Below are 26,071 nucleotides of genomic sequence, written 5' to 3' on the forward strand. Positions count from 1 at the left end.
ATGACAGGTCCATAGCCTGGATCCTCACTTCGTGCTTCCTTTTCTTTACAGTTCAAGGAGTGTGTTACTAGTTGGTGAGTAGCTTTGTTCTTGGAGAGACTCTGGGCCAAAGCTTTCGTCTCTGGTTCCTCTTTCTCTTAATGGATGCGACCCCTCTTCCTCCAGGAAATGAGGAGACAGACAGTGGAAAGATGCCTGTGTCCTAGCTGCCCGGCCTTCTGTGGATGAGGATTCATGACATGGCCCCTTCTAGATGAAACAAGGAGCTGGAGGACAGCTGCTTTCCAGAAACAACTCAATTCCAGGGAAGGGAGACAACTCCGAGATTTGGTGAATAGCCACCTGCCTTTGGACAAATTCCCTTAGCCTGTAACACCTACTGTTCTTTTTAGTATTAATATCTATCCAAATCTCACTCATGTTTACAAGCTCAGTTGAAATGCTGTCTCATTCCCAAGGCTCTCCAAACAGTCAGACTCACAAACTGGAGAGTAGAATCATGGGCACCAGCAGCCCGGAGGGGGCAGGGTAAGGAGGAAGGGGCCATATCAGTGAAAGGATGCAAGATTTCAGTTGTGCCATGAGTAAGCTAGAGCTCTGCTCTGTACAACTAGAGCCTGTGGTCAGCAACACTCACTGCGCTTCATTTGGTGAGAGGCAGACCTTGTGTTAAGTGCTTTTACTGCAAAATGAAAAAAAAAATTAATTCAAATAAATGAATAAAGGAGGCAGAAGGAAACTTGAGGAGGTGATGGATAAGTCATGGCCTTGTTTGTGGTGAGGTTTCAGGGGTGTGTATTTATTCCACATCTCATCAAGTTGTGTGTACATTGAGTGTGTACAGATTTTTGTGTGTCCATCACATCTCAGTAAAGTGGTCTTAAAAAACCAAGTGGTTTAAAGTGATTACCTTTGTGATCAAGACCAGGAATGCCCCTATTCAACTAGATTTTAAAAGTTATGTGTGTATTTATCTTGATTAGTTATCTTTAAAAAAACATAAAATTTAATCTTATGTTATGATTTTTTTAAGTTGCTGAATTTATAATAGCTATTTTTCATTATGCAGTTATGTATTTTCTTCATTTATGAATATTAAAAATAAATGCTATTATGTAAAGATCTGAAATTTTGAATGAAAAAAGTGATTTTTATATTTGAAATATTTTGGGAGATACCAAAATCATAATTCAGAAAAGATAGAGAAAGATCAGTAAAATTAATAATTTTCCAAGGCTAGCTTTCAGATCCAAAATTTAAAAATGTAGGAAAAGATAGGTCAAATGAAAATTTTTGTCTTTCCTTCCTACTTTATTAATATACATATTATGTGGGGTTTTAAAATATTATGTTTTAATTTATATATAATACATTCTACTTTATATAAGTATATAACTATATAGTAAATGTGTAACTATATAAAATAAATAACAAATACATAATGTTAATAATATAAGTATATATATGTTCTCTTGGAGTCATACTGGAAATTTGCGTGTTAAGTATGAACTTTACACTGAAAAATAAAGAACCTTGATCTTGGGACTTAATGTAGCTCTGTATCTAATAACTGACAATCTGAAATAATTCTGTTAACAAAATCCTTTAAGGTCCAGTCCTACAAAGAGGATAAATTAGGAGAGTCTGTCCTTGTTACCAAGAATTCATTCCAGAGCTTCTTTAAATAGCGGTCTTCATGAATACAAAATTCAATTAGAGTTTTAAAAATTAGATTCATACTCAGCTTTTTAGGAATCCACACATCATTTGAAGAACTCAGTCTTGGAAAAAGCAGGTGCTAAGAATGGTGTGATCACTTTAAGATGTGTGATGAATTTTCTGCCTCATTAACAAATGCAAAATGCTCTTTTCTTTCAAAGAAAGGCAGCAAAGTAGAGCCATTTCAGTGTGTAAGTGGATAGGAAGGCAGATTCACAAAGACATGGAAACAGACCAGCTTTTATTCCTTCCTGTGGGTGGAGTGGCAGTGGATGGAGACCTATGATTCAATCTGTAACTTCATTTTCAGATTTCCAGAAGTTTTCAGGGTTGTCATCTTACGCCCGGGACACAGAGGCATGTGGAACAAGGCTAGGCTACGCATCAGGAGGTCATTTCTGCTGGGCAGCTATTGGTCCGTTTGGTTTATTATAAACCTATTTGTTTATATTAGAAAACCTTGATGGTGGTTGGCAAACACTGATTTTTGTCCAATAGGAAAAGAAATGAAATAGATCAAAGGGATATATTCCTTCCAACATGCACCTGAGTTGATGCTGGCGTATTATGGGCGTATTGTATGGCTTCATTGGAGCTCTCAGTCACCATGGTTTCCAAAATAAAAAGAAAAATAAATTCACACATCTGACTCCTATGCTTTCCCTCTCCTTTTGTGGAGCTTTCTATTCATTTCTTGATTTTCATCAATGACAGGTTTGAATGCTCATCTGCTGGAGAGCCCACGATTGGTAGAAAACACCTTCTCCTAGATGTTTTTGTAGATAAAACTTGAGGCAGTCAGTCGTATGCACAAATACAGCTGAATGAAGTAGGTTCTTATGCAAAAAAAAAGAAGAAAAAAAGGAAAAGTACCAATCACAGGCTGTCAGGCTAAACTAAAGGCCTCTTTTCAGCAATGGTGCTGAATTGTATGGTGAGGTTGAATGTGTTGCAGTTGCACTTATTAACTAGTCCAAAGAGAGAAGTGCAACAGTCCTGCGAAAACCAGGGTACGTGGGCACTCCCTCGACATGACGGGAAGGGGATCATTCCTAGGGCTGTTCTCCTGCCTCTGAGTCCTAAGATGGGTCAGAACTGAGGAATAAGCATCCAGGCTGGGAACAAAGAGTACAGACCTGCTCTTGTTGGTTCTCTCTGGATGAGAACAGAAAATGTTCACAGTACATTGTGAACCCCAGGGATGTGAAGAACCCATGCTAAATTAAGAAGCAATTGTCAACATAACATACTAGCATTCGTCATTCTGGGGTCCTGCTTTTAAGATTAACATACCTTAATGTTTTTAATGGCTTCCCTAGTAGCTCAATGGTAAAGAACCTGCATGCCAATACAGGACACATAGGTTCAATCCCTGGGTCAGGAAGATCCCCTGGAAGAGGAAATGGCAACCCACTCAGTAATATTCTTGCCTGGAGAATCCCATGGACAGAGGAGCCTGGCGGGCTACAGACCATGGGGTCACAAAACAGTCAGACACAACTTAACAATTAAACAACGACAACAATGTTTTTTAATAAGAACTTACTATTTATTATCATTATTAATTTTTTTTTGGCTGTACTGCATTGCATATGGGATCCTAGTTCCCTGATGAGGAATCAAACCTACATTCCCTGCACTGAAAGCTTGTAGTCTTCACCACTGGACTACCAGGGAAGTCTCTATGTTTTGAAAATTTTGAATAGAGGATATATTAAATATAAGAAGGTAAATGATGCAAGCCACCTTCCCACCTCTGTTCTTCATCCACCTGGCTGTCACTACCTCTCACCTTTGTCCCTCAGACAATCACTCTGACTAGTTTCTTGCCTGTCCTTTCAAAGTGCTCTTTTTAAAAAAATTATTTCATTGAAGTATAGTTGATTTACAATGTTGTGTTAGGTTCAGGTGTGTATATATATAGATATATATCTATATATCTATCTATATATATACCAGTTCAGTTCAGTCGCTCAGTCATGTCCGACTCTTTGCGACCCCATGAATCGCAGCACACCAGACCTCCCTGTTCATCACCAACTCCCGGAGTTCACTCAGACTCACGTCCATCGAGTCAGTGATGCCATCCAGCCATCTCATCCTCTGTTTTCCCCTTCTCCTCCTGCCCCAATCCCTCCCAGCATCAGAGTCTTTTCCAATGAGTCAACTCTTCGCATGAGGTGGCCAAAGTACTGGAGTTTCAGCTTTAGCATCATTCCTTCCAAAGAACACCCAGGGCTGATCTCCTTTAGAATGGACTGGTTGGATCTCTTTGCAGTCCAAGGGACTCTCAAGAGTCTTCTCCAACACCACAGTTCAAAAGCATCAATTCTTCGGCACTCAGCTTTCTTCACAGTCCAACTCTCACATCCACACATGACTACTGGAAAAACCATAGCCTTGACTAGATGGACCTTCGCTGGCAAAGTAAAGTCTCTGCTTTTGAATATGCTATCTAGGTTGATCCTAACTTTCCTTCCAAGGAGTAAGCGTCTTTTAATTTCATGGCTGCAATCACCATCTGCAGTGATTTTGGAGCCCCCAGAAATAAAGTCTGACACTGTTTCCAGTGTTTCCCCATATATTTGCCATGAAGTGATGGGACCGGATGCCATGATCTTCGTTTTCTGAATGTTGAGCTTTAAGCCAACTTTTTCATTCTCCTCTTTCACTTTCAACAAGAGGCTCTTTAGTTCTTCACTTTCTGCCATAAGGGTGGTGTCATCTGCATTTCTGAGGTTATTGATATTTCTCCCAGCAATCTTGATTCCAGTTTGTGGTTCTTCCAGCCCAGCATTTCTCATGATGTACTCTGCATAAAAGTTAAGTAAGCAGAATGACAATATACAGCCTTGACGTACTCCTTTTCCTATTTGGAACCAGTCTGTTGTTCCATGTCCAGTTCTAACTGTTGCTTCCTGACCTGCATATAGGTTTCTCAAGAGGCAGGTCAGGTGGTCTGGTATTCCCATCTCTTTCAGTATTTTCCACAGTTTATTGTGATCCACAAAGTCAAAGGCTTTGGATATTCTTTTTCATATTCTTTCCCATTATGGTTTATCACAGGATATTGAATATAGTTTCCCATGCTATACGGTAAGACCTTGTTGTTCACAGTATTCCTGTTTATATACAAGAAACTGTAAATCTGTACTTTCTTACTTTCCTCTCCTTTTTCGTTCATACAATTAGTGATGCACTACCCACCCTCCTCGGAATCTTGCTTTCTTCAGTTAACATTTCCAATGAGTATTCTGCCATATCAGTAAGTGGAGGGCATTCTGCATGTTTGTTCAGGCTGCAAAATATTGCAATTTATAGATGTATGTGCACTGAGTTGTTCAGTCATATCTGATTCTTTGAGACCCCATGGACTGTAGCCCACCAGGCTCCTCTGTCCATGGGATTTCCTAGCCAAGAATACTGGAGTGGGTTGCCATTTCCTCCTCCAGGGGGTCTTCCTGACCCTGGGATCGAACCTGCATCTCCTGCATTGGTAGGTGGATTCTTTATCACTGAGCCACCTAGAAATAGATATGTGTTAATTTATTGCATCAGTTCTTCATTGGTAGATATTTGGATTTTTGGGGGGTTTGGGTTTTTGCTATTAAAAACATGCTGAGATAGAAAGTTTATGTAGACATAATTTGCACTTGTGCAAATTATGTCTGCAGACTAAATATCCAGGGATTGAATAGCTAGATCAAAGAGTAAATGCATTTTGAACTCTAATAGATGTTTTCAACAGTTGGTGAAAACCCCTCTGTAGAGGGGGCACCAACTTACTCCTAAGAGCCTTGTACAGAGGAAACTCTTTGTTTACAGCCTCACCAGGACTCCTTTATCATTTTTCTAAGTTTTCTTCCTGATAAATGGACAGTGATTTCTCAGTGTTGTTTTAATTTGCACTTCTTTTATTATGAGAAAAGTTGGGCATCTTCTCTTGCCTTTAAAACTCTTTTGTTTTTCTTTTTCTTCTAATTGTTCTGGTCATTTTTGTGCTGGGTTGTTGGTCTTTTCCTTATGGATCTCTGGGAACCTGATATTTTATTCCCACTTCATCTTTAGACATTACTACTAGTTTTTTGGAATCTATACTCAGTAATGTTTGTCATGACTTCTGGATTTTAAGATAATTAGAAAGACTTTTACCACTCCACAGTTACAGCAAATTCACTTGCATTTACTTCTAACAGGGCTCACATTTACTTCTAATAGGGCTTCCCTGGTGACTCATACTGTAGAGAATCTATCTGCAAAGCAGGAGACCTGGATTCCATCCCTGGGTCGGAAAGATCCCCTGGAGAAGGGAATGGCTACACTTTAGTATTCTTGCCTGAAGAATTCCATGGACAGAGGTTACAGTCCATAGGGTCGCAAAGAGTTGGACACAACTGAGCATCTAACACCTTTCACTTACTTCTAATACTTTCATGATTCCATTTTTGCATTTAAATCTGTGATTCATTTGGAATTTCTCCCAATACATGTTAAAATGTTCAGCTGCCTTTGTTTCCCAGAATGCTACCTGCTGTCCTCAAATCATTTATTTACTAGTCTTTTCCCCACTGATTTGAGATGCAAAATTTATTGTAATTTTCACAAGTATGTGCATATATTTCTAGGCTTTTGTTTAATTATATGGGTGTCTCTATTCATGGGCCAGTACCATAGGATTTTTTAAAAATTAGTGATAATTTTATGTTTCACTGTTTGCCCTTCTTTTGAAGAGTTTGCTTAGCTATTGTTGTTTTTCAATGATAAAACTGGTTTGTTTATATAAAAATGAAACAACAGCAATAATAGCAACACAACAATAAAAGTACCAGTTGGCAATTAACTTACGAATTAGCTGAGGAATAATTGATGACTTTATGATATTGAGGCTTCCCATCCAAGTACATGGGTGTCTTTCCCTTTAAGTCTTCTGTGGATTTTGAAGTCTTCTTTACATAATTTCTGCAATTTCTGGTTTGGTAATTCTGATGTATTTTTCCTTTTTTGTTGCTATTTCGATTGGACTCTGTATCAGTAAAGGCTCCGTAAGTAAAGAAATGACACTATTTAAGTTGGATAACTTCACGTGATAAAGAAGAGAAACGTGGCATTTACAAAAATGTGAACGAAATATAGAAGAAGCAAGAGGGCAGAGGCGTTAGTACCTTTGGGCTGTGAACAGCGGGCCTCAGCACTCAGCCAAGTGTGAGTGGTTGAGGGCAAGGGAGGACTGTGCATCCCACACTCAGAGGTCCTCTTGGAGACAGGAACCATGACCTTGGTCCAGGGACACCACCAGCCTGCTGTGATCCCACCAGAGAGAACAGCAGCAGAGGAGGAAATAAATATGCCTCCTCCCTTTCCTTCCCCCACCTTAGATCTCTTGCTGGGGCTTTCCATTGGCCAAACTCAACCAGAGGCAAGACCAGAGAGCCCATGGGTACAGCTGGTGCAGAGCCTTCCTGGGGTGGAGTCAGGTGCTTCTACGGAATTATTTCCCTGACTGTTATTTTCACACTTGAAGGATATTCATTTTTAGATGTGAATTTTTCATCTTTTAAGAAAATTTGCATTCAATAACATTCACAGATTTCTATGATTTTGGCAAGTGAATGCAATTACGCAAGCCCCATCAAAATCAAAGTACGACTATATACTCATTTAATTATTGATAGGATTTATGTTGCCTGACGATTTTCTATTTGTGTCATCTCTGTTTGTAAAAAAATCACACTAGAGGTTTCCCTGGTGGTCCAGTGGCTAAGATTCAGAACTTTCACTGCCCTGGACCAGGGTTTAATTCCTGGTTGAAGAACTAAGATCCCACACCCTGCCTTTTATGTATTAAACAAAAAAAATTTTTTAGTAAATGTTAATCTATTGGCTTTTTAACTAATTTCATTGCTTTTTTAGCTGTTGCTCTAGGAGTGTTATATTTGTTTCTAGAATACCATTTTCCACCGCTTGGTGTTAATATATAGAAATACAATAACTATTATAGATTGGTCTTTTAGCCCTGATGGTTTCAGGGCCTTTGTGCTCTCTTCCTGACCAGTCTTCTTCGATGTTCCTCCATTTGGTACTTGTGCAGTGGTGGTCAGGGTTTGTGTGGTGTGGGGTCGTTTGCAGGGGTCACAGTGCCCTTCTAAATAGCTGTTTTTATGTTTATTTCTGGAAGACATATTTTTTCCTTTTTCTTTTTTAGAGCAGAGTGCTCCAGTTTTCCTCATTGTGTCGCTCTCTTCATTTGCAGCTATGACAAACCTAGACAGCATATTAAAATGCAGGGACATTACTTTGCCAACAAAGGTCCATCTAGTCAAAGCTATGGTTTTTTCAGTAGTCATGTATGTATGGATGTGAGAGTTGGGCCATAAAGAAAGCTGATTGCCAAAGAATTGATGCTTTTGAACTGTGGCATTGGAGAAGACTCTTGAGAGTCCCTTGGACTACAAGGAGCTCAAATCAGTCCATCCCAAAGAAAATCAGTCCTGAATATTCATTGGAAGGACTGATGCTGAAGCTGAAACGTCAATACTTGTGTGGCCACCTGATGCCAAGAACTGACTCGTTTGAAAAGACCCTGATGCTGGGAAAGATTGAAGGTAGGAGGAGAAGGGCACAACAGAGAATGAGATGGTTGGATGACATCACTGACTTGATGGACATGAGTTTGAGTAGGTTCCAGGAGTTGGTGATGGAAAAGAAGCCTGGCATGCTGCAGTCCATGGGGTCACAAACAGTCATCCGTGACTGAGCGACTGAACTGAACAAAACCATTCCCCTACTCCACAATCTGTCAGCATCCGCTCAGCTTATGGAAGCTCTACTTTGTAATTGAGATTTAGCATCTCTCTGAGATAACAGTCTGGAGCAGATGGCCTTAATTATCAACACGAGGGAGCTGAGCCCATCCATCAGTGCCCACAGCTCTGGCCTAGGATGTGATGGGTGTATCTATGAGTGAATAAGAGAAAGTAGGTACTTTATATCTGAATCTGTTGGCCTATGTTGTATACAAGGAACAATATCGCAGCGAACAGATGAGAAATTTAAAACATGAAATTCTTTCCATTGAGAAGATATTTATAGTGGTATGAAAAAAGTCTGCTTCTTTTTTTTTAAATTTAATTTTATTTTTAAACTTTACAATATTGTATTGGTTTTGCCAAACATCAAAATGAATCCGCCACAGGTATACATGTGTTCCCCATCCTGAACCCTCCTCCCTCCTCCCTCCCCATACCATCCCTCTGGGTCCTCCCAGTGCACCAGCCCCAAGCATCCAGTATCGTGCATCGAACCTGGACTGGCGACTCGTTCCATATATGATATTATACGTATATACATTAATTGTCCTTTTCAAGACAATTTCTGCACAGCAATGAAATAGAGCAAACTCCTAGTACACAATGTGGGTGAAACTCAAAAACAGTGCACTCCGTGAAAGAAGCCAGGCACAGGGAATACGTATTGTAGGATTCTGTTTTGATAAAGCCCAACAATAGTCCACTCTCATCTGTGAGGATAGAAACCAGAATAGTGGTTGCTTCTGAGGGGAGAAGCGGGAGAGAAGGAATGGACTTGAGGGAAATTTCTGCTCTGTCTTTATTAAGGTGGTAATTACACAAGTGTATACATTTATCAAAGCTTATCAAAGTGTACATTCACGATCCATTTGTCTTACTTATGTGATTACACTTTAAAGAAAGATAACAGTCTGCTCTGGACTGTAATATCAGAGACACGCTAAATCTCTTAAGGCTTTGTGGGGGAGTTTTCAGCTTACTGGGTAAACGGTGGTGCTTCATTCTAGTGGCAAGGAGAAGACATGAGCAGACAAGTGAGTCCCAATGCTTTTAGCCCATTAAACTGTGCATCTCTGGCTTCGCACACTTGCTGGCTCTCTTTCTGGAAGTCTCCCCCACAGAGCAGCCCAGCTCATCTCACTTCCTTCATGTCTCAGGTAACAGCCTTTACTTGATTTGTGTCCATTGGAGACTGTTCCCAACCATCTCCTCCTGAGCTGACTTTCTCTCTCTCCACATTCCTTGAACTTGTCTGACCCTCCTGTACCTGGGCTGAGCCCCATGGCAACAATTCCTGGACAACTAACATCTGTGCTTGTTCTGCTGCCAAGATGGGAGTTCTGAACTATGACCACCGATCATAGCCTCCAGCCCCTCTCAGGGGACACTGGGCACTGAATCATATTTATCAGAACCTCTCTGCCTTGAGTTAGAGGCTCCTTTGAACTTGGTGTCCTCATCTCTTCCCACTCTTGGGGTCCCCATTCCCACCCTGGCCATCTCCCTACCTCTTTTCTCCATGTCCTTGTCCAATCCCTTGTCGTCTCCATCACCTTTCCCCACCCAGGTCATCCGGAAAAACTTTCAGGAAGAAATCTGCCATTTCTCAGACTCCTCTCAACTTTACAAATATGTTTTATACCAGTATTCCAAGTTAAAAATCAAGTAAAGGCTGTTATTCATATTACAGTTGGATTCTTGGCTTTATAAAACCATGTTTCACATAATTCCTCAAATTGTGTCTTCTTTTGGTTGGAAATTGCCCTTTTTAAATTGAGATAAACTGACATGTAACATTAAATGTTTCAGGTGTACAAATAGTAATTTGATATGTGTATTGCATATGCCATCCTGTGTGCTCAGTTGCTCAGTCGGGTCTGACTCTGACTCTTTGTGACCCCATGGACTGTAGCCTGCCAGGCTTTTCTCTCCATGAGATATCCGAGGCAAGAGTACTGGAGTGGGTTGCCATTTCCTACTCCAGGGGATCATCCCCATTCAGGGACCAAACCAGTGTCTCCTGCTTTGGCAGGCAGATTCTTTACCACTGAGCCACCAGGGAAGCCCAGATATTGTATATACTGCAAAATAATGATAAGAAGTCTGGTTAACATTCATCACCATGCATAGTTATCGTGTTTTTGTAACACACTGTGTATCTTTTAAAGCTACACTGAAGCAACTTAATTTATAGAAAACTGACATACACACAGATGTTATCTTCTCACTATATTTTTAAGTCCTTATGGACAATTGTTTTACAAAAAAAACTCCCCAGGTGCCTGGCATCTCACCTTATACATAGTTACTCGACTGACAGTTGCTGAATGAAATAGTGAACAAAAGTCAAAGTGGAGAGTAACAACTTATGTCTTCAAAAGCAACAGAGTGATATGCACAATTAATGCTTTGGGGGAAATCTGACTGACTTCCTAAAGGCTCTCTCGGGTTAATTTGCTAAGAAACCTCAAATTCAATCCCACCTCCCTCCTCTCCAAGTCTACCTGGTAGATGGAGGGCAGCCTGCTTGTATGGAGCAGCACCACCATGAGGGGAATCCTGTGCTACAGTGATCAAGTTTGGCACTGGTGGTTAATGACACTGTCAGAGCTTGTCGGTTTTGCTTATGTGTCTGCTTCTCTGGGGTATGCAATGAAAATGATAAAAAGTGACTTTTAGGACCCCAAGGTAACATGCTTATTTGATGCTTAGAATAATTTAGGGCAGTAGATATGAGTCTTTCTTACCCACTTTTGATTTCCTCTCATTTGATTCAAGTCCCAATAATGCATTAGAGCAATTCATGGGAATAACATGGCATTCTGAAATTTGGAGAGAGCCTACCTTGTGTATTTCTGCCTGCCTTTGGCTTAGATAAAGATCTTCCTATATAATTAGCCTAACATTTCTTTTGGATAAACTTGGGAATCCACGGAGGGAATACAGTGCATTTCTGTGTATTTCAAATGCAGAAGAAATACCTATCCAAATTATTTGACTACAGATGATCACAGTACCGAAGAATGAACAAGAGTGGTCATTGAGTCAAACCTCATAGACAACAGTACCTAACAAAGTATTGGGTCCCTGATAAGATTGAAGATCTCCAGACAAGTGTACAAACATTTTACTGTGTTCAGCACATGCTAATGAGGAGCCTCATTAGGGTTCGGCTACTTCCTTGAGGTCTAGATGGCATCTCTGGGGTGGGTGCCTGGCCGGCTCTTTCCTGGGTCCCAGTGCTCCTGATTCAGAGCTGCGTCATAGGGCAGCCAACTCATCACAGCTGGGCCTCCCTACCCTCCCTCTTCCACATCTTTGCTCTCTTCCTCATCCTTTGTGGAAGGGTGATCTTAATTCCAGAAGCACCTTCTGCATGCTCTCACAGACAAACTGACGGCCAGCACCAGAAACCTTCCTCACAGTGGGCCCTGAGAAACGATGGAGAAACATGTTTCAGAGTCACTCACAGGAATCAACACAAGAAGAAAGGCTGGTCAACAGGACAGTTCGCAAGTACTTACGACACGTGCAGGGTGCAGGCGGGGCATCAGTTTAGAATAGAACGGGGGTGTATTTTTGTCTCTATGTCTCACAGTGAGTTTATTAACTCTCTAGCAGTGACTACAGCACTAAGGAAAACCGTGCTTAGATTCTCTTTTGAATCTGTGCAAGGTTAGAGGTGACTGCGGCCAAGAGATGACGCACAGAGTGCTAGAGGGGGCATCCCGTAGGCCTTAGCCTGTCCCTCACATTCTACTTCCCTTTGCAAGGACAGGCTAGCGACAAGGGTCAAGGTTAGAAAGCAACGTTAGTTCTCAGAGTCAAGCAAACACTCTTTCAAGGATATGCCAGTGGGCTGCCTTCCAGAGGGTGAGACATTATTACAATAGCTAATCTTATTATTTTTGTCCCTTTATTTAAAATTCCCAGCATGTCTGAGGTGGATATCATTACCCAAGTTTACAACGGGGCCAACTAGACTCAGAGGTGAAGGGTCTCGCCTAGTAACCTGACCACAGCATCCATGTACTGACAATCTGACCACTCCGTCAGACCCTGTGCCCCTCTGCCCCTCTGTGTGCCTGCCATCAGCACAGTAACCTTCCCTGACCACTGAAAACTACTAGAAAGGTAGCCTAGACTTTCGTTTGTTTGCTTTAAGAGGAAACAGAAACTCAGAAGAGCAATTCAAAATGTCACACACTTGGTGACCACAAACAGACCTAAAACTCTGTCAGAACACCTGGACTCAATCTCAGTTGGTTCCATCCAGGAAGTCACGGCACTGCTGTATCCTCTGGGCATCAAGCACCTGCCTTTCTACATGGCCATATTTTTCTCTGCAGTGATGATAACTCTGACTTTTTGTTTGTGGTAGTTTGTCTGGTACTAGAAGGTTGGCTCCCAGGGCAGTGCCCTGGGCTGTTTCATTGTCATCTGACTCCCCAGCACCCACTGTTCACTAGTAGATAGACACCAGTGAGGACCTGCAGAATGAGGGGGTTTCTAACACCCATGAGTCTGTGCTGTGCTCAGTCCCTTCAGTTGTGCCTGACTCTTTGTGGCCCCATGGACTGTAGCCTGCTAGGCTCCTCTGTCCATGGGATTCTTCAGGCAAGAATACTGGAGTGGGTTGCGATGCTCTCCTCCAGGGGATCTTCCCAATCCAAGGATTGAACCCTTGTCCCCTGCCTCTCCTGCACTGCAGGCAGATTCTTTACTGATGAGTCACCGGGGAAGCCCACCCATGAGTCTAACCAGCTGTAAATGCTGCTAAGTCACTTCAGTTGTGTCCGACTCTGTGCGACCCCATAGATGGCAGCCCACCAGGCTCCCCCGTCCCTGGGATTCTCCAGGCAAGAATACTGGAGTGGGCTGCCATTTCCTTCTCCAATGCATGAAAGTGAAAAGTGAAAGTGAAGTCGCTTAGTCGTGTCCGACCCTCAGCAACCCCATGGATTGCAGCCTTCTAGGCTCCTCCGTTCATGGGATTTTCCAGGCAAGAGTACTGGAGTGGGGTGCCATTGCCTTCTCCGAACCAGCTGTAAATAGTGAGGGGAAATTAGCTCGGGTCGCCTCTTTTGGCTAACAAACTTACATCTTAACAGGGATTTCTCTACAGGACTTTAACACAGAGAAGTGAATTCCGTGGTGAAAGCAGGTCGTTTGGGGGTCAAGTGTTACCCAGAAGAGTTTCTGCATTCCTCAGGTCACCTCCTCAGGGACCTCCTGTGCTATGAGGGGCAGCTAGATCTGAAGTCTGTGATATAATTCAGTGATGATGCTCCTGGTGGACATTTCAGGGAGGAACGAAAAGCCCTTCTGGAGGACCACTTGTTAAGACTGGGGAAATTGTGGTAGTAATTGTGGGGCATGGGCTTAGCTGTTCTGATGCATGTGGGATCTACCCCCACCAGGAATCAAACTTGTGTCTCCTGCAGCTGCTGCTGCTGCTAAGTCACTTCAGTCGTGTCCAACTCTGTGTGACCCCATAGATGGCAACCCACCAGGCTCTCCCGTCCCTGGGATTCTCCAGGCAAGAATACTGGAGTGGGTTGCCATTTCCTTCTCCAATGCATGAAAGTGAAAAGTGAAAGTAAAGTCGCTCAGTCGTGTCCGACCCTCAGCGACCCCATCGACGGCAGCCTTCCAGGCTCCTCCGTCCACGGGATTCTCCAGGCAGGAGTACCGGAGTGGGGTGCCATTGCCTTCTCCGTGTGTCTCCTGCACTGGCAGATAAAAGGATTCTTTACCTCTGAGCCACCAGGGAAGCCCAGAAAAATCTTTTTTGTTTTTTTTTTTTAAAGCCTGGTGAAGGGCTGCACCACATTAAAAGCATACAATTATAATGAAATTCGATAAACTTGATGTAATGAGTAAGGTCTGCATATATAATTTTTAACTGCTCTGTTTGGCATGAGGAAAGAGCACATAGATCAAATCATCTGTTAAAAATCCGTGCCCCCAAATTCCCCAGTTAGTTTACTACTACAGTTAGGACCAAGGGACTTAGTGAGACTCTCCCTGAAGCTTCCTTTGCTCAGTTCAGGAATTGAGGAAGGTCCTGTGTGTGCATGTGTGTGCCCTGGATGCCTGGGGGGATGGGGGGGTGACTGAAACAGGACCCCTCTGTTTGCTTACTTATGTTACTCCTTCCCCACCCTGTCCTCCTCTTAGTGTTTGTTTCCAAATGAAATCATCTCCACTTCGCCCGGACTTCATCAACCCCGAGGATTCAAAAGAGATGCAAGCGGCCCCGCCTCCTTATGAATATGCAACCGCGAGAGGCTGAGAGGAAGCACAAGAGGAAAGCCCTGCAAGAAATTCAACCTCTGTCGGCCTTTAACGGCTTCGGCCGCCCCCAGCCTCCACCACGCCCTGCGCTGCCGGCGAACAATAGCGCAGCCCGGAGTCCCGGAGGCGTGCTCGCCGCGGCAGAGGAGTCCCTGTATGTTGGTCGCTCCGGAAACGTGGCTTCTGAACAGCCCTTCGGAGCCCCGTCTGAACTCGGCCGGGAAGGTAGCAGACGGACCTCTTCACCGTCTCCCGCCCAAGCAGCCGAAGGTCCCCCCTTTGTCGTGCGAATGACGGGGACGCAGGTGTCCTCGCGGCGGCGCCCGCGGGGGCCGAGTTCCCCTTCTGTTTCCCCGTGACCTCCTACCCACCCGAGCTCGGCGCGGGGTGGGCGATCCCGCCGGAGACCCCGCTGACGTGGAGGGATGCTGAGAAAGGTAAGCGGGTTTCTGCTCCGGCGGTCCCTCCGCCCTCACTCTTGGGGAGGGGATCGCCAAGCAGCAGGTAGTTGAAATCCCGCGTCCGTTCACACTCTAAAGCGACGCTGAGAGTAGGCGAAGGAGCGGCGTGAGAGCGCGGCCGCAGCACTGGCCGAGCAGGAGGTTTGAGAAGTTGCCGCGGCCCCAGCAGGTGCAGCGCAAGCGCGGAGCTGTGTCTGGGAGGCTCGAGCACCACCCGGAGCCCGCGTCGCCATGGTAGCGGGGGGCGGGGTCGAAACCGCGGCGTGCCCAGGTTGCCAGACGACGGGGGAACACTGGGAGGGGTTCGCGGCATCTCGGAAGCTGCTCAGAGGACCAGCCATAAAGTCTGATGTTTCTTTGACGCTCGGCTCTGAGGGTAACTGCAGCCTATTAGCAGCGTTGTTAGGTAATCAGGCTTCTAGGTTACCGCCTACTCGATGCTTTAATACTCTGTTTTTGAAAATACTTGGATTGTGGTCAGAAGGAAGACGTGAAAAAGTTAGAAGATATCCTTTCTAAAGCAATAACAAAAAGAAGTATTTTTGTTTCTTCGTTTACGTGGATATCCCTTAATTATTATCACTTAAAAAAACTAAATAGAGAACCTGGTTTGGATTCATGAAAACGAATGGACCATCGGCCTTTTGGGCATATTAATAAAAATCTTTGCAAAAGTAAAGCACACACAATATTAAAATTCAGACAGTTGCATCTTAAAATGTTTTAGAGAGACATGATTCTTTAAAAGTATGTGAGAGAATTAACTTCATTCCCCTCCCCCCACCCCGGGTATTTTCTCTTTTTTCCCTTAAAAAAAAAAAAAAAGATTTATTTATTTTATGTTTTGACTGCGCTGGGGCTTTTTTGCTGCACAGGAGGTTTCTCTAGTTGCTGCAAGCAGAGGCTACTCTAGTAGTGGTGCATGAGCTTCTCATTGCCGTGGCTGCTCTTGCAGAGCAGAGGCTCTAGGCACGCGGACTTCAGTAGTTGCGGCTCCTGGGCTCTAGAGCACAGGCTTAGTAGTTGTGGCCCACTGGCTTAGTTGCTCCAAGTTATGTGGGATATTCCTGGACCAGGGATTAAGCCCATATCCCTTGCATTGCAGGATGGATTCTTCACCACTGGGCCAGCAGGAAAGCCCCTTATTGGGTATTTTTTTACATGTAAATGTGCTGGATAATTTTGGCTTGTTATTTTAAAGATTGTTTTAGCTATACACTACAGAAAAAGATTGGCAAAGAATTTGAATAACCTTTTTCAGAGCAGTGACTGACAGCTGCAGGAGGACTTGCACCTACTCTCTTCCTTTTATCCTCCTATAGCTAAGAGATTTTTTTTGCATTTTTCGTCTATTTCTCCAGATTTAAATTGTTTGCCAAAGACATGGATCTGCTACCAGTACTTAAGATGTATTCCACACACCAGGCTCTTTCTTTCTCTGCCTCCATTTAAAACTTATCTATGTGTTATTTAGTTATTCGTGTATTCATTCATCAGACATGGGTTGGGGTTCTAATCCATGCTGTGTATCTTGCTGGACTTGAGAGAAAAGGAGTGAGTGGTGAGAGGGGCAAAGTTGAATGAGAAAAACTCACTGTTTAGGGAGAGGCAAAGGCTGGTAAGTGATCAGAATCCACTTTGATACTTTCTCACTTAGGAATCCACCCAGAATGGCCTCTGTTATATGATATATATGATAGGAGGCGATGCCCTGACCATGCTTGCTGTCTCAAGGCAAAGGTATCCACTGAGAATATGAGGAAGGTGATGCTCAGAAAAGTACAGTGATTTTCCCTAGGACTTACAGTCAGAAAGTGGTTAAGTCAGGATCTAAATTCAAGCATGGTTGCTATGACATCCTGATTCTGAAGCGTTAAACCATTAGACCCAATGTCCCTACAAACCAAATTATCTTTGAAGTTTGTGAGTTTCCACACACGCACAAAAGAAACCTATGTCATTTTCTTTTTGGTTGAACTGTTTCTAAAGCAAGGTATTTGAAAAATCAGATATCAATTTCATTTTTGAAGAAGGTATGGTTTTCCTACTGGACTGTTGCTGTCATCAATAATCTTTTTTTTTTTTTTTCAGGGGTTCCTAAGAAGTTAATAAGAAAATTAAGATCTGGTTATTAAAATCATGTTTTAAGGATATTGGAGGTACTTGTGTATTAAAGGGTTCTATAGTACAAACTGTTACAGAATTAGACTTCTTTAAAGCAAAATATATACTTAGTTTGGAGAAGGCGATGGCATCCCACTCCACTACTCTTGCCTGGAAAATCCCATGGATGGAGGAGCCTGGTGGGCTGCAGTCCATGGGGTTGCTAAGAGTCAGACATGACTGAGCGACTTCCCTTTCACTTTTCACTTTCATGCATTGAAAAAGGAAATGGCAACCCACTCCAGTGTTCTTGCCTGGAGAATCCCAGGGACGGGGGAGCCTGGTGGGCTGCCATCTATGGGGTCGCACAGAGTCGGACACGACTGAGGTGACTTAGCAACATATACTTAATTATCATTCATGTATGTATTATCTTTCCTGATTTTAAATCTTTTCAATCAGATTTGTTAGTCTTTCCTGGCATTGTCTTTAGATGGGTGATAATTAGAAATTGCCCTTTGAAAAGTTGTCCTAGAAAGTTCAGGTTTGTATCTGGCTTGACCTGCAGTTAGATTTGGCTACTTACACCCCATCACAGCCCTGAAAACCACTGTAAAATAATTTTATAAATGTTTTTACAGTTAAAATACTATTTTCCTGAACAGATTGCAGAAACCAGATCTTTTGTGTCTCTAGAATCCTCCTCTTAATACCAAGTACAACGTTCTTCATAATTATTAACTGGCGGGAGAAACAAAAAACTTTATCAGGTCAATGAGATATAGAGTAGAATTAATCCTTTAAAATATGTATATTCAGAGTCATAGAAATTATAATTTTTTTTCATGCCACCACACTCTAAAATTCTAGGTAGCACCTACTTTGCAGATGGAAATTTTTATCCAAATTAATTAACTATCAGTTCAGTTCAGTCGCTCAGTTGTGTCTGACTCTTTGCCACCCCGTGAATCGCAGCACACCAGGCCTCCCTGTCCATCACCAACTCCTGGCGTTCACTCAGACTCATGTCCATCGAGTCGGTGATGCCATCCAGCCATCTCATCCTCTGTCGTCCCCTTCTCCTCTTGCCCCCAATCCCTCCCAGCATCAGAGTCTTTTCCAATGAGTCAACTCTTCGAATGAGGTGGCCAAAGTGCTGGAGTTTCAGCTTCAGCATCATTCCTTCCAAAGAAATCCCAGGGCTGATCTCCTTCAGAATGGACTGGTTGGATATCCTTGCAGTCCAAGGGACTCTCAAGAGTCTTCTCCAACACCACAGTTCAAAAGCATCAATTCTTCGGTGTTCAGCTTTCTTCACAGTCCAACTCTCACATCCATACATGACCACAGGAAAAACCATAGCCTTGACTAGACAAACCTTTGTTGGCAAAGTAATGTCTCTGCTTTTGAATATGCTATCTAGGTTGGTCATAACTTTTCTTCCAAGGAGTAAGCATCTTTTAATTTCATGGCTGCAGTCACCATCTGTAGTGATTTTGGAGCCCCCCAAAATAAAGTCTGACACTATTTCCATTGTTTCCCCATCTGTTTCCCATGAAGTGATGGGACCGGATGCCATGATCTTAGTTTTCTGAATGTTGAGCTTTAAGCCAACTTTTTCACTCTCCACTTTCACTCTCATCAAGAGGCTTTTTATGGCAAAAGGTAAGAAAAGAATTAACAAGAGTTCTGGTGACTAGTACATAAATTAGTTTCCAGTGTGTTATCTTAATTGAACCTCACAACAACCATGCAAGTGTAGGGGAGGAAAACTTTTTCCTCCATCCTTCTGGGTTCTTTGTCTAGTCTAATAATTGAATTGACATAAGAAGGATTAACAGGAGGAAACAAATTTAGTTATATATGTAGAAGAGCCCCAAAGATGTGAGACCCAAGGACAAGTCTGGGAGCTGAGGCTTCTGTAACATCCTGAGCTGAGGAATGGGATGGGGGCCTGAGGCTTCCATGGGCAAGGGGTCATTCCCAGGACAATGAGAAAACAGATGTTTGGTAAGTTTGGTAGTTGCTCTGCTGTACAGATCAGTCATTCAGATAACAGTTCTCTCTGTAATACCCTCTCTCTGAGTCAGGCCTCAGTCTAAATTCCTGTAGGAAGTTGCATGCATGCTAAGTTGCTTTAGTCATGTCTGACTCTTTGAGACCCTATGGATCATAGGGTGCCAGGCTCCTCTGTCTATGGGATTCTCCAGGCAATAATACTGGAGTGGGTAGCCATTCCCTTCTCCAGAGTATCTTTATCAACTCAAGGATTGATCCCAGGTCTCTTAAGTCTTCTGCATTGGCAGGCGGGTTGTTTACCACTGAACCACCATATGCATTCACACTGTTGTGTTACCATCACCACCCTCCATCCACAGGACTCTCTGTGACATTGTTTGTCATCATCTGCAAGAGGATCTGTGGATTCTTTACCACTAGCACCAGGTGAGGGGGAGGTCAAAAGCCCCTCCTGAGTCTTTTGGGGCCTTATTGTCTTCAGCGCAAAACAATCCATGTGCCAAAGTGGCATGTTTGGGGAGAGTTGTCCTAAACCCCTTCACAGGAATTTGCATCACCATTTTTCAATATATGAGAAAACAGAAACTCAGAAAAGTTGAGTGACTTGGTCAGAGTCACCCAGAAAGGGAGAGTCACATCTTCTGATGAGGGCAGGTGATTCTGTGTGATGCCCTTGCAAAGCAGACACACCCGTGAGCTTTGGGGACCAAGCCTGAGCCTCTCGACAGACCCAATTAGGCTGCGTGCAAAATCCTTTGTCTCCCCGTCACCACCCCCAGGCTCCACCTCTGTCTTGGAAGAAGGGGAGGGAACTTTTTTTTAAAAGACTAGAAAGAAGCAGAAAGAAGGAAGGAGGAGATGGAGCCAGGCTCAGTGGAGCAAAAGAAAGTAAGAGTTAGGAAAAGAGTGAAATGAAGTCTATGAAAGAAGGAGCCAGAGTTTAGAACTGGTAGTGAGGAGACCCAGAGAGAGAGGTGTGCTGGTCTCCTGGGCTTCTGTAATGGAGTATCCTGGACTGGCTGGCTTAGACCACGTGTCACAGCTGTGGTGGCCGGCAGTCAGCAAGACTGGTTTTTGCCAAGAACTCTCCCCTAGGCTGAACGGTGCTGCCTCTTGTCTGTGCTCTGAGTGTGTGTCTCTGTTCTAATCTCTTCTCCTTATAACACCTGTCATATTGGCTTAGGGCCCACCCATTTGGGGCTTTCCAGGTGGCTCGGTGGGTTAACAACCCTCCTGCCAATGCAGGAGACTCAGGTTCAATCCCTAAGTCAAGAAGATCCCCTGGAGAAGGAAATGGCAACCCACTCCAGTGTTTGTGCATGGAGAACTCCATGGACAGAGTAAGCCTGACCGTGGGGCTGCAAAGAATTGGACACGACTCAAGCTGACTTAGCACAGCACCCATCTGACCTTATTTTACCCTAATTGCCTCTTTGAAGGTCCCATCTCCAAATACAGTCACATTCAGCGGTCCTGGGGTTTAGGACTTCAACAATATGAATTTTAAGGGAGCTCATTTTATCCCATAATAGAGACTAAGGAAAGTGAACTTGGTCTATAACTCTGAAGACCAGACCTATTTCAATTGCTGTGTGCTTCCCATTAGTTTTCTCTCCTGGCACCAATCAATGTTTGGGTGAGTTGTGGCAATTTTTCACATCGGTATATTCCACTGGAAAGAAAGAGATTCAGAACTGAGTTCTTCTGTATTTAGCCTGCTACGTAGTTTATTTTTACTCTCGCCTCTGCAGGGCCAGCTTCCCGCCTTGCCACGTTTTGACAGGGCAGACGAAGCTGATCATGACCCCGTGTTTCCTACTGGGTGAGATGTGGCTGCCTTTTTGAGCTGTGGACTGATTTGAGTCACAGGCACTGCCTGTGAAGCATGATAAATCCTATACACACGAAGTCACAGTACTGAAGGACAGGGAAGCGTAGGTTTTACAACCCTCAGAACCATGAAGATAAAAACCAGGGCAGCCTTCCCTCTGCACGGCATTTTCCATGCTTATTTCTAACAAGATATGCTCGGCATTGTGTTTTAGGCTCTGGAAGGTGGCCAGAAGAATCTGAAGGTTTGCTCTGAGGCACTGAACAACTTACAAGGTTATAACTGGAATGCTTGCAAAGGCTCAAATTATTAAAATGCTGTGGTCATAGAGTATCCAGGTCCAGAGGGAAGCCTGCAGTGCTGTGGCCAGTGCTGGCCCATGGGTGGACCCCACAAGACCTGCCTCAAGGGGCCAGGAATCCAGGCAAGGTTTCAAGATGGCCCAAGAAAGTTCCAGAATTTCCTGCAACAGAGATTTCAACATTTACCAGTTGTCAGGCTCTCAAAGGACTTTTGTCTGTCTCCTTGATATCCTTCCTATTCTGTCTTCAGAAAAGGTGGAGTGTGGCTGTCCACTTTTTTTGCCTAGAATAGCTGGTCATTTGCTAAAAGAGTCTTAGTATTAATAGCTCGTTTCTTAGCTCGTTTTGGTAAATTGAATGGGAACTCTGTCTGTTGTAAGAATCTGTTGCCGTCACAATCCCAGGACAGCTGCCCCAGACTGTCCTAAGTTGTGCCTTGTTATTTATGTCTTTGGGGCTTCCTGGATAGCTCAAATGGTAAAGAATCTGCCTGCAATGCGGGAGACCCAAGTTCGATCCCAGGGTTGGGAAGATCCCCTGGAGGAGGGCATGTCAACCCACTCCAGTATTCTTGCCTGGAGAATCCCATGGACAGAGGAGCCAGGCTACAGTCCATGGGGTCGCAAAGAGTCGGACACTTTTATGTCTTTATGGCACTTTCCTGAGTTGTGATTTTTGACGGCTGTTGTATTTACTTCCAATGAGAAGTGAGACCGCGGACTCTGATATGAAATGTCTTTACTGGAGAATGTATATCCCTTATGCTTGGAGAAGCATTTCCAGGAATACCAGCAGCTTTCCAAATGAGCTCTTTGGATGGGATCCAGCAGCTTCCATGATGGGTGGGTTCAGAAACAGGCTTGTGTCGACCAGCTATTGTTATCCCAGCCAAAAAAGAAGGCCTCCTTCTCAGAGCAAAGTGTACTTCATTAGTGAGGGGCTGAATGCCAGTGCCTGGAGTTTGAAAAGTCAGCCTTGGGAGTTAGTGCAAGTTCCTGAAGGGCAGAACTGTGTGTTTCCCCTTCTGATCCTAGCCAGACGTTTCTCCTCGGTCAGTTGTGCAAATCAGCTGGCACAGGTCCAGAAAGTGGGTTGATCTGTTCAACGGCTGCTTCTAGAACACTTTTAATTAAAACTCCCCTTAGAGGCACTCCCCTCAAATTAGGAGGAAAGATGCCAACACGGATGCATGAAGAGCGAGGAGAAGCTACTGTTCATAGCTGGTTGTGACTCCTTGGCCTGGTGAAGTACCCCTCATTCCTTCAGCTACTTGAGAAGGTCATGACCTGGAAGGGGCCTGGAGGTTCCCAGGATTTCATCGAGTATTCATGAGTGACTCATGGTCTTCTTAGGCTGCAGGATGTGAGAAGACATGTCATGGGCTTCCTCCTCAAGCAGCTGATACTCTAGTTCAGGCTAAACAGACATGAAAAATCAGAAAGCACAATCAAAGGCCCTGTCGTGCACCCAAACATAGGTGCACACGTGCGAAGTCGCTTCAGTCGTGTCCAGCTCTTTGCGACCGCATGAACTGTAGCCCATCAGGCTCCTCCATCCATGGGACTCTCCAGGCAAGAATACTGGAGTGGGTTGTCACTTCCTCCTCCAGGGGATCTTCCTGACCCAGGGATTGAACCCGAGTCTCTTAGGTCCCCTGCACTGGCAGGTGGATTCTTTCCTTCTGAGCCACCTGGGAAGCCAGCAGTAACAGCTGCTCAAGGGGTTCTCGGCCAGGCAACTGCATCCCTTTCTCAGCATGGCTTCCCAGATGTGAATCCCCTTCAAGTACCCATCACCCCAACCTCCTAACCTGTTCCTTTCCTGCTTTTCCACTGAAGATGCTCAAGAAATCCTAGATTGGTCGTGTTTACACCAACGTGGATCTGGCCACAGCATTTGCTTTATGCTTCTGGGACTCCATCAGGATTTGAAGGAAAAACAGGAGGGAAAGGGCTGAAGGAGCAAAAGAGGGAGCCATTAAACTCTCTCCTCACTGACAGAGTTCACAAATCCTTGGAAAGCCATTAAAAAGACTGCCTGAGTGTTCATTTCAAGGGCAGAAGGATATATAGGCAACATAAGAACAGGAGGCTGTGTGGATGGCCACAGCAGGGCAGAGAGGAGAAAAGTCCTCGTCCAAACCCAAGGTGGTGACAAAATGGAGCACCGGCAATTGACTCTTACCAGGAGATGGAGGGAAAGAAAAACACATGTTGCTGAGAGGCCAGCTCTGGGATACAATTGTGTCCCCTGGGGTTATGGCCCATATTCCCCATGACTGAACTCCCCACGACTGAACTCCCCACTCCTCACCCAGGGGGGCCCACCTCCCCTGTATGATGGTCAGCAGAGATTTGCAGCTGGAGGGTCCCGGGCAGGGAAAGCTGAGTCTCTGATTCCATTGCTGTTTGTGCAGTCAATTCTGTTGTAGGGAGTTAGGTTGTTTTATTGTTTTTCGTTGCACTGGGTCTTTGTTGCTGCATGGGCTTTGGCTTTTCTCTAGTTGCCATGAGTGGGAGCTACTTTTTGTTGAGGTGCACGGGCTTCTCACTGTGGTAGCGTCTCTTGTTGCGGAGCAGGGGCTCTAGGCACTCAGGCTTCAGTAGTTAGGATGTGCAGGCTCTAGAGCACAGGCTCAGAAGTTGTGGCACACGGGCTTAGTGACTCCAAGGCACGTGGAACCTTCCCAGATCACGGGTCAAACTAATGTCCCCTGGATTGCCAGGTGGATTCTTTATACACTGTGCCACCAGGGAAGTCCCAGGTATTTAGGGTTGCAGCTGATTTTTAGCAAAAACTGCTTCCTGTGCTTGTGCTAGGTATTTGGGGCTGGCCCAGGATCTGTTCTGTTATCCTATTTGTAAAGAAAATGTATTCTGAACCTGAAGCAGGTGAAATGTATTTTTGAGCAGCAAGCCTTTGTGATGTGAAGATCAGGGCAGCTGAGAATTTTATTTGGAGAGCCAAGGCATGGAGGAACGAGTATTAGAGGAAGATGGGGAGACCTGGGTGAATGTGTCATCTCTAACACAAATTAACATATTTTAGCAAGTGAAGTTCCCAGAGATCTTTTTTTATCTGTTAAGAGGAGGGACTTGATTAGATGATTTCTGAAGTCTCATTGTGTTCTGGAATTCTGCTCTTTCTAAAAGGCAGCCTAAAACGGAATGTGTCACCTCTAAGAACCCTATATGCTTGTCAAGTACCCATCAGTGAGTCTCCTGGTGGCCCCATGAAACCCTCATAGTCAATAATGGTCTTACCTCCCTGAATCCACATAACGCTGAGAAAGTCTCACCAGGACAGATGTAGAGGTGAGAATTAGTTTTCCTTAACTTATTCTTTTGGTTCATGCCTTGTAAGAATAAAATTGTCTCCGGATGTTCTTGGCTTCCATGTCTTGGCTGTGAGATCTCAGCCTTGAAAAACCATCAGGCCATGGAGACTGTTTCTGTGGTTATTACGTTCCATCTCAAGAACAGTGTCTCGGGATGTTTCCCCAGCTCAGTTCAGTTCAGTTCAGTTGCTCAGTTGTGTCGGACTCTTTGCGACCCCATGAATCACAGCACGCCAGGCCTCCCTGTCCATCACCAACTCCTGGAGTTCACTCAGACTCACGTCCATCGAGTCAGTGATGTCATCCAGCCATCTCATCCTCTGTCATCCCCTTCTCCTCCTGCCCCCAATCCCTCCCAGCATCAGTCTTTTCCAATGAGTCAACTCTTCGCATGAGGTGGTCAAAGTACTGGAGTTTCAGCTTTAGTATCATTCCTTTCTAAGAAATCCCAGGGCTGATCTCCTTCAGAATGGACTGGTTGGATCTCCTTCCCCAGCTCAAGTGCCTGGCATTTCCTTTATTGGAAATGCCAATAAACGTGGAAGGATTGGAAACGTGGAAGGATCTTCTTGTCCACTGAATTACAGCAAACACGAAGGGAAGCACAATTTTCATCATTTTACACTGAGTAGGAAGTTTTGAAAAGTTTTGGTATTTTGAATTTATACTTTAAATGAACAGGAGGACTGAACTAAATGGAAACTAATTGCATATAGCGGAGAAGGTGATGGCACCCCACTCCAGTACTCTTGCCTGGAAAATCCCATGGACGGAGGAGCCTGGTAGGCTGCAGTCCATGGGGTTGCGAAGAGTCAGACACGACTGAGTGACTTCACTTTCACTTTTCACTTTCATGCATTGGAGAAGGAAATAGCAACCCACCCCAGTGTTCTTGCCTGGAGAATCCCAGGGACGGGGGAGCCTGGTAGGCTGCCATCTATGGGGTCGCACAGAGTCGGACACGACTGAAGCGACTTAGCAGCAGCAGCAGCAGCAGCAGTGAATATAGATCTCTCAGTTTATGGAATTTATCATCTTGGAGTCTTGTTTATCGGGTTTCTTTGTAATGGCTGTGTCTCTATCTAGGTAGTAAACGTGGTGTTTTAGAAATTTTTGCCCCTTTCTAATTATATATTTATTGATTTTGAAAGGAAAAAGAAAAATCCACATACACATTTTTCGAAAGCTTCCAATTA

The 26,071-nt window shown here is 44.1% G+C and overlaps 1 protein-coding gene across 1 annotated transcript in view; it reads left to right on the plus strand.

Moving 5' to 3' along the window:
• SPATA13 (spermatogenesis associated 13) overlaps positions 1-26,071 on the plus strand; it is a 289,869-nt gene that overhangs the window by 41,687 nt on the left and 222,111 nt on the right. Inside the window, exon 2 of the mRNA XM_070800273.1 lies at positions 14,706-15,259. Within this exon, the coding sequence (XP_070656374.1) occupies positions 15,248-15,259 (12 nt within the window). The 5' untranslated portion in view covers positions 14,706-15,247. The remainder of the gene's footprint in view (positions 1-14,705; positions 15,260-26,071) is intronic.

Source organism: Bos indicus, chromosome 12, assembly GCF_029378745.1.
Source record: "Bos indicus isolate NIAB-ARS_2022 breed Sahiwal x Tharparkar chromosome 12, NIAB-ARS_B.indTharparkar_mat_pri_1.0, whole genome shotgun sequence".
NCBI classification, from domain to species: domain Eukaryota; kingdom Metazoa; phylum Chordata; class Mammalia; order Artiodactyla; family Bovidae; genus Bos; species Bos indicus.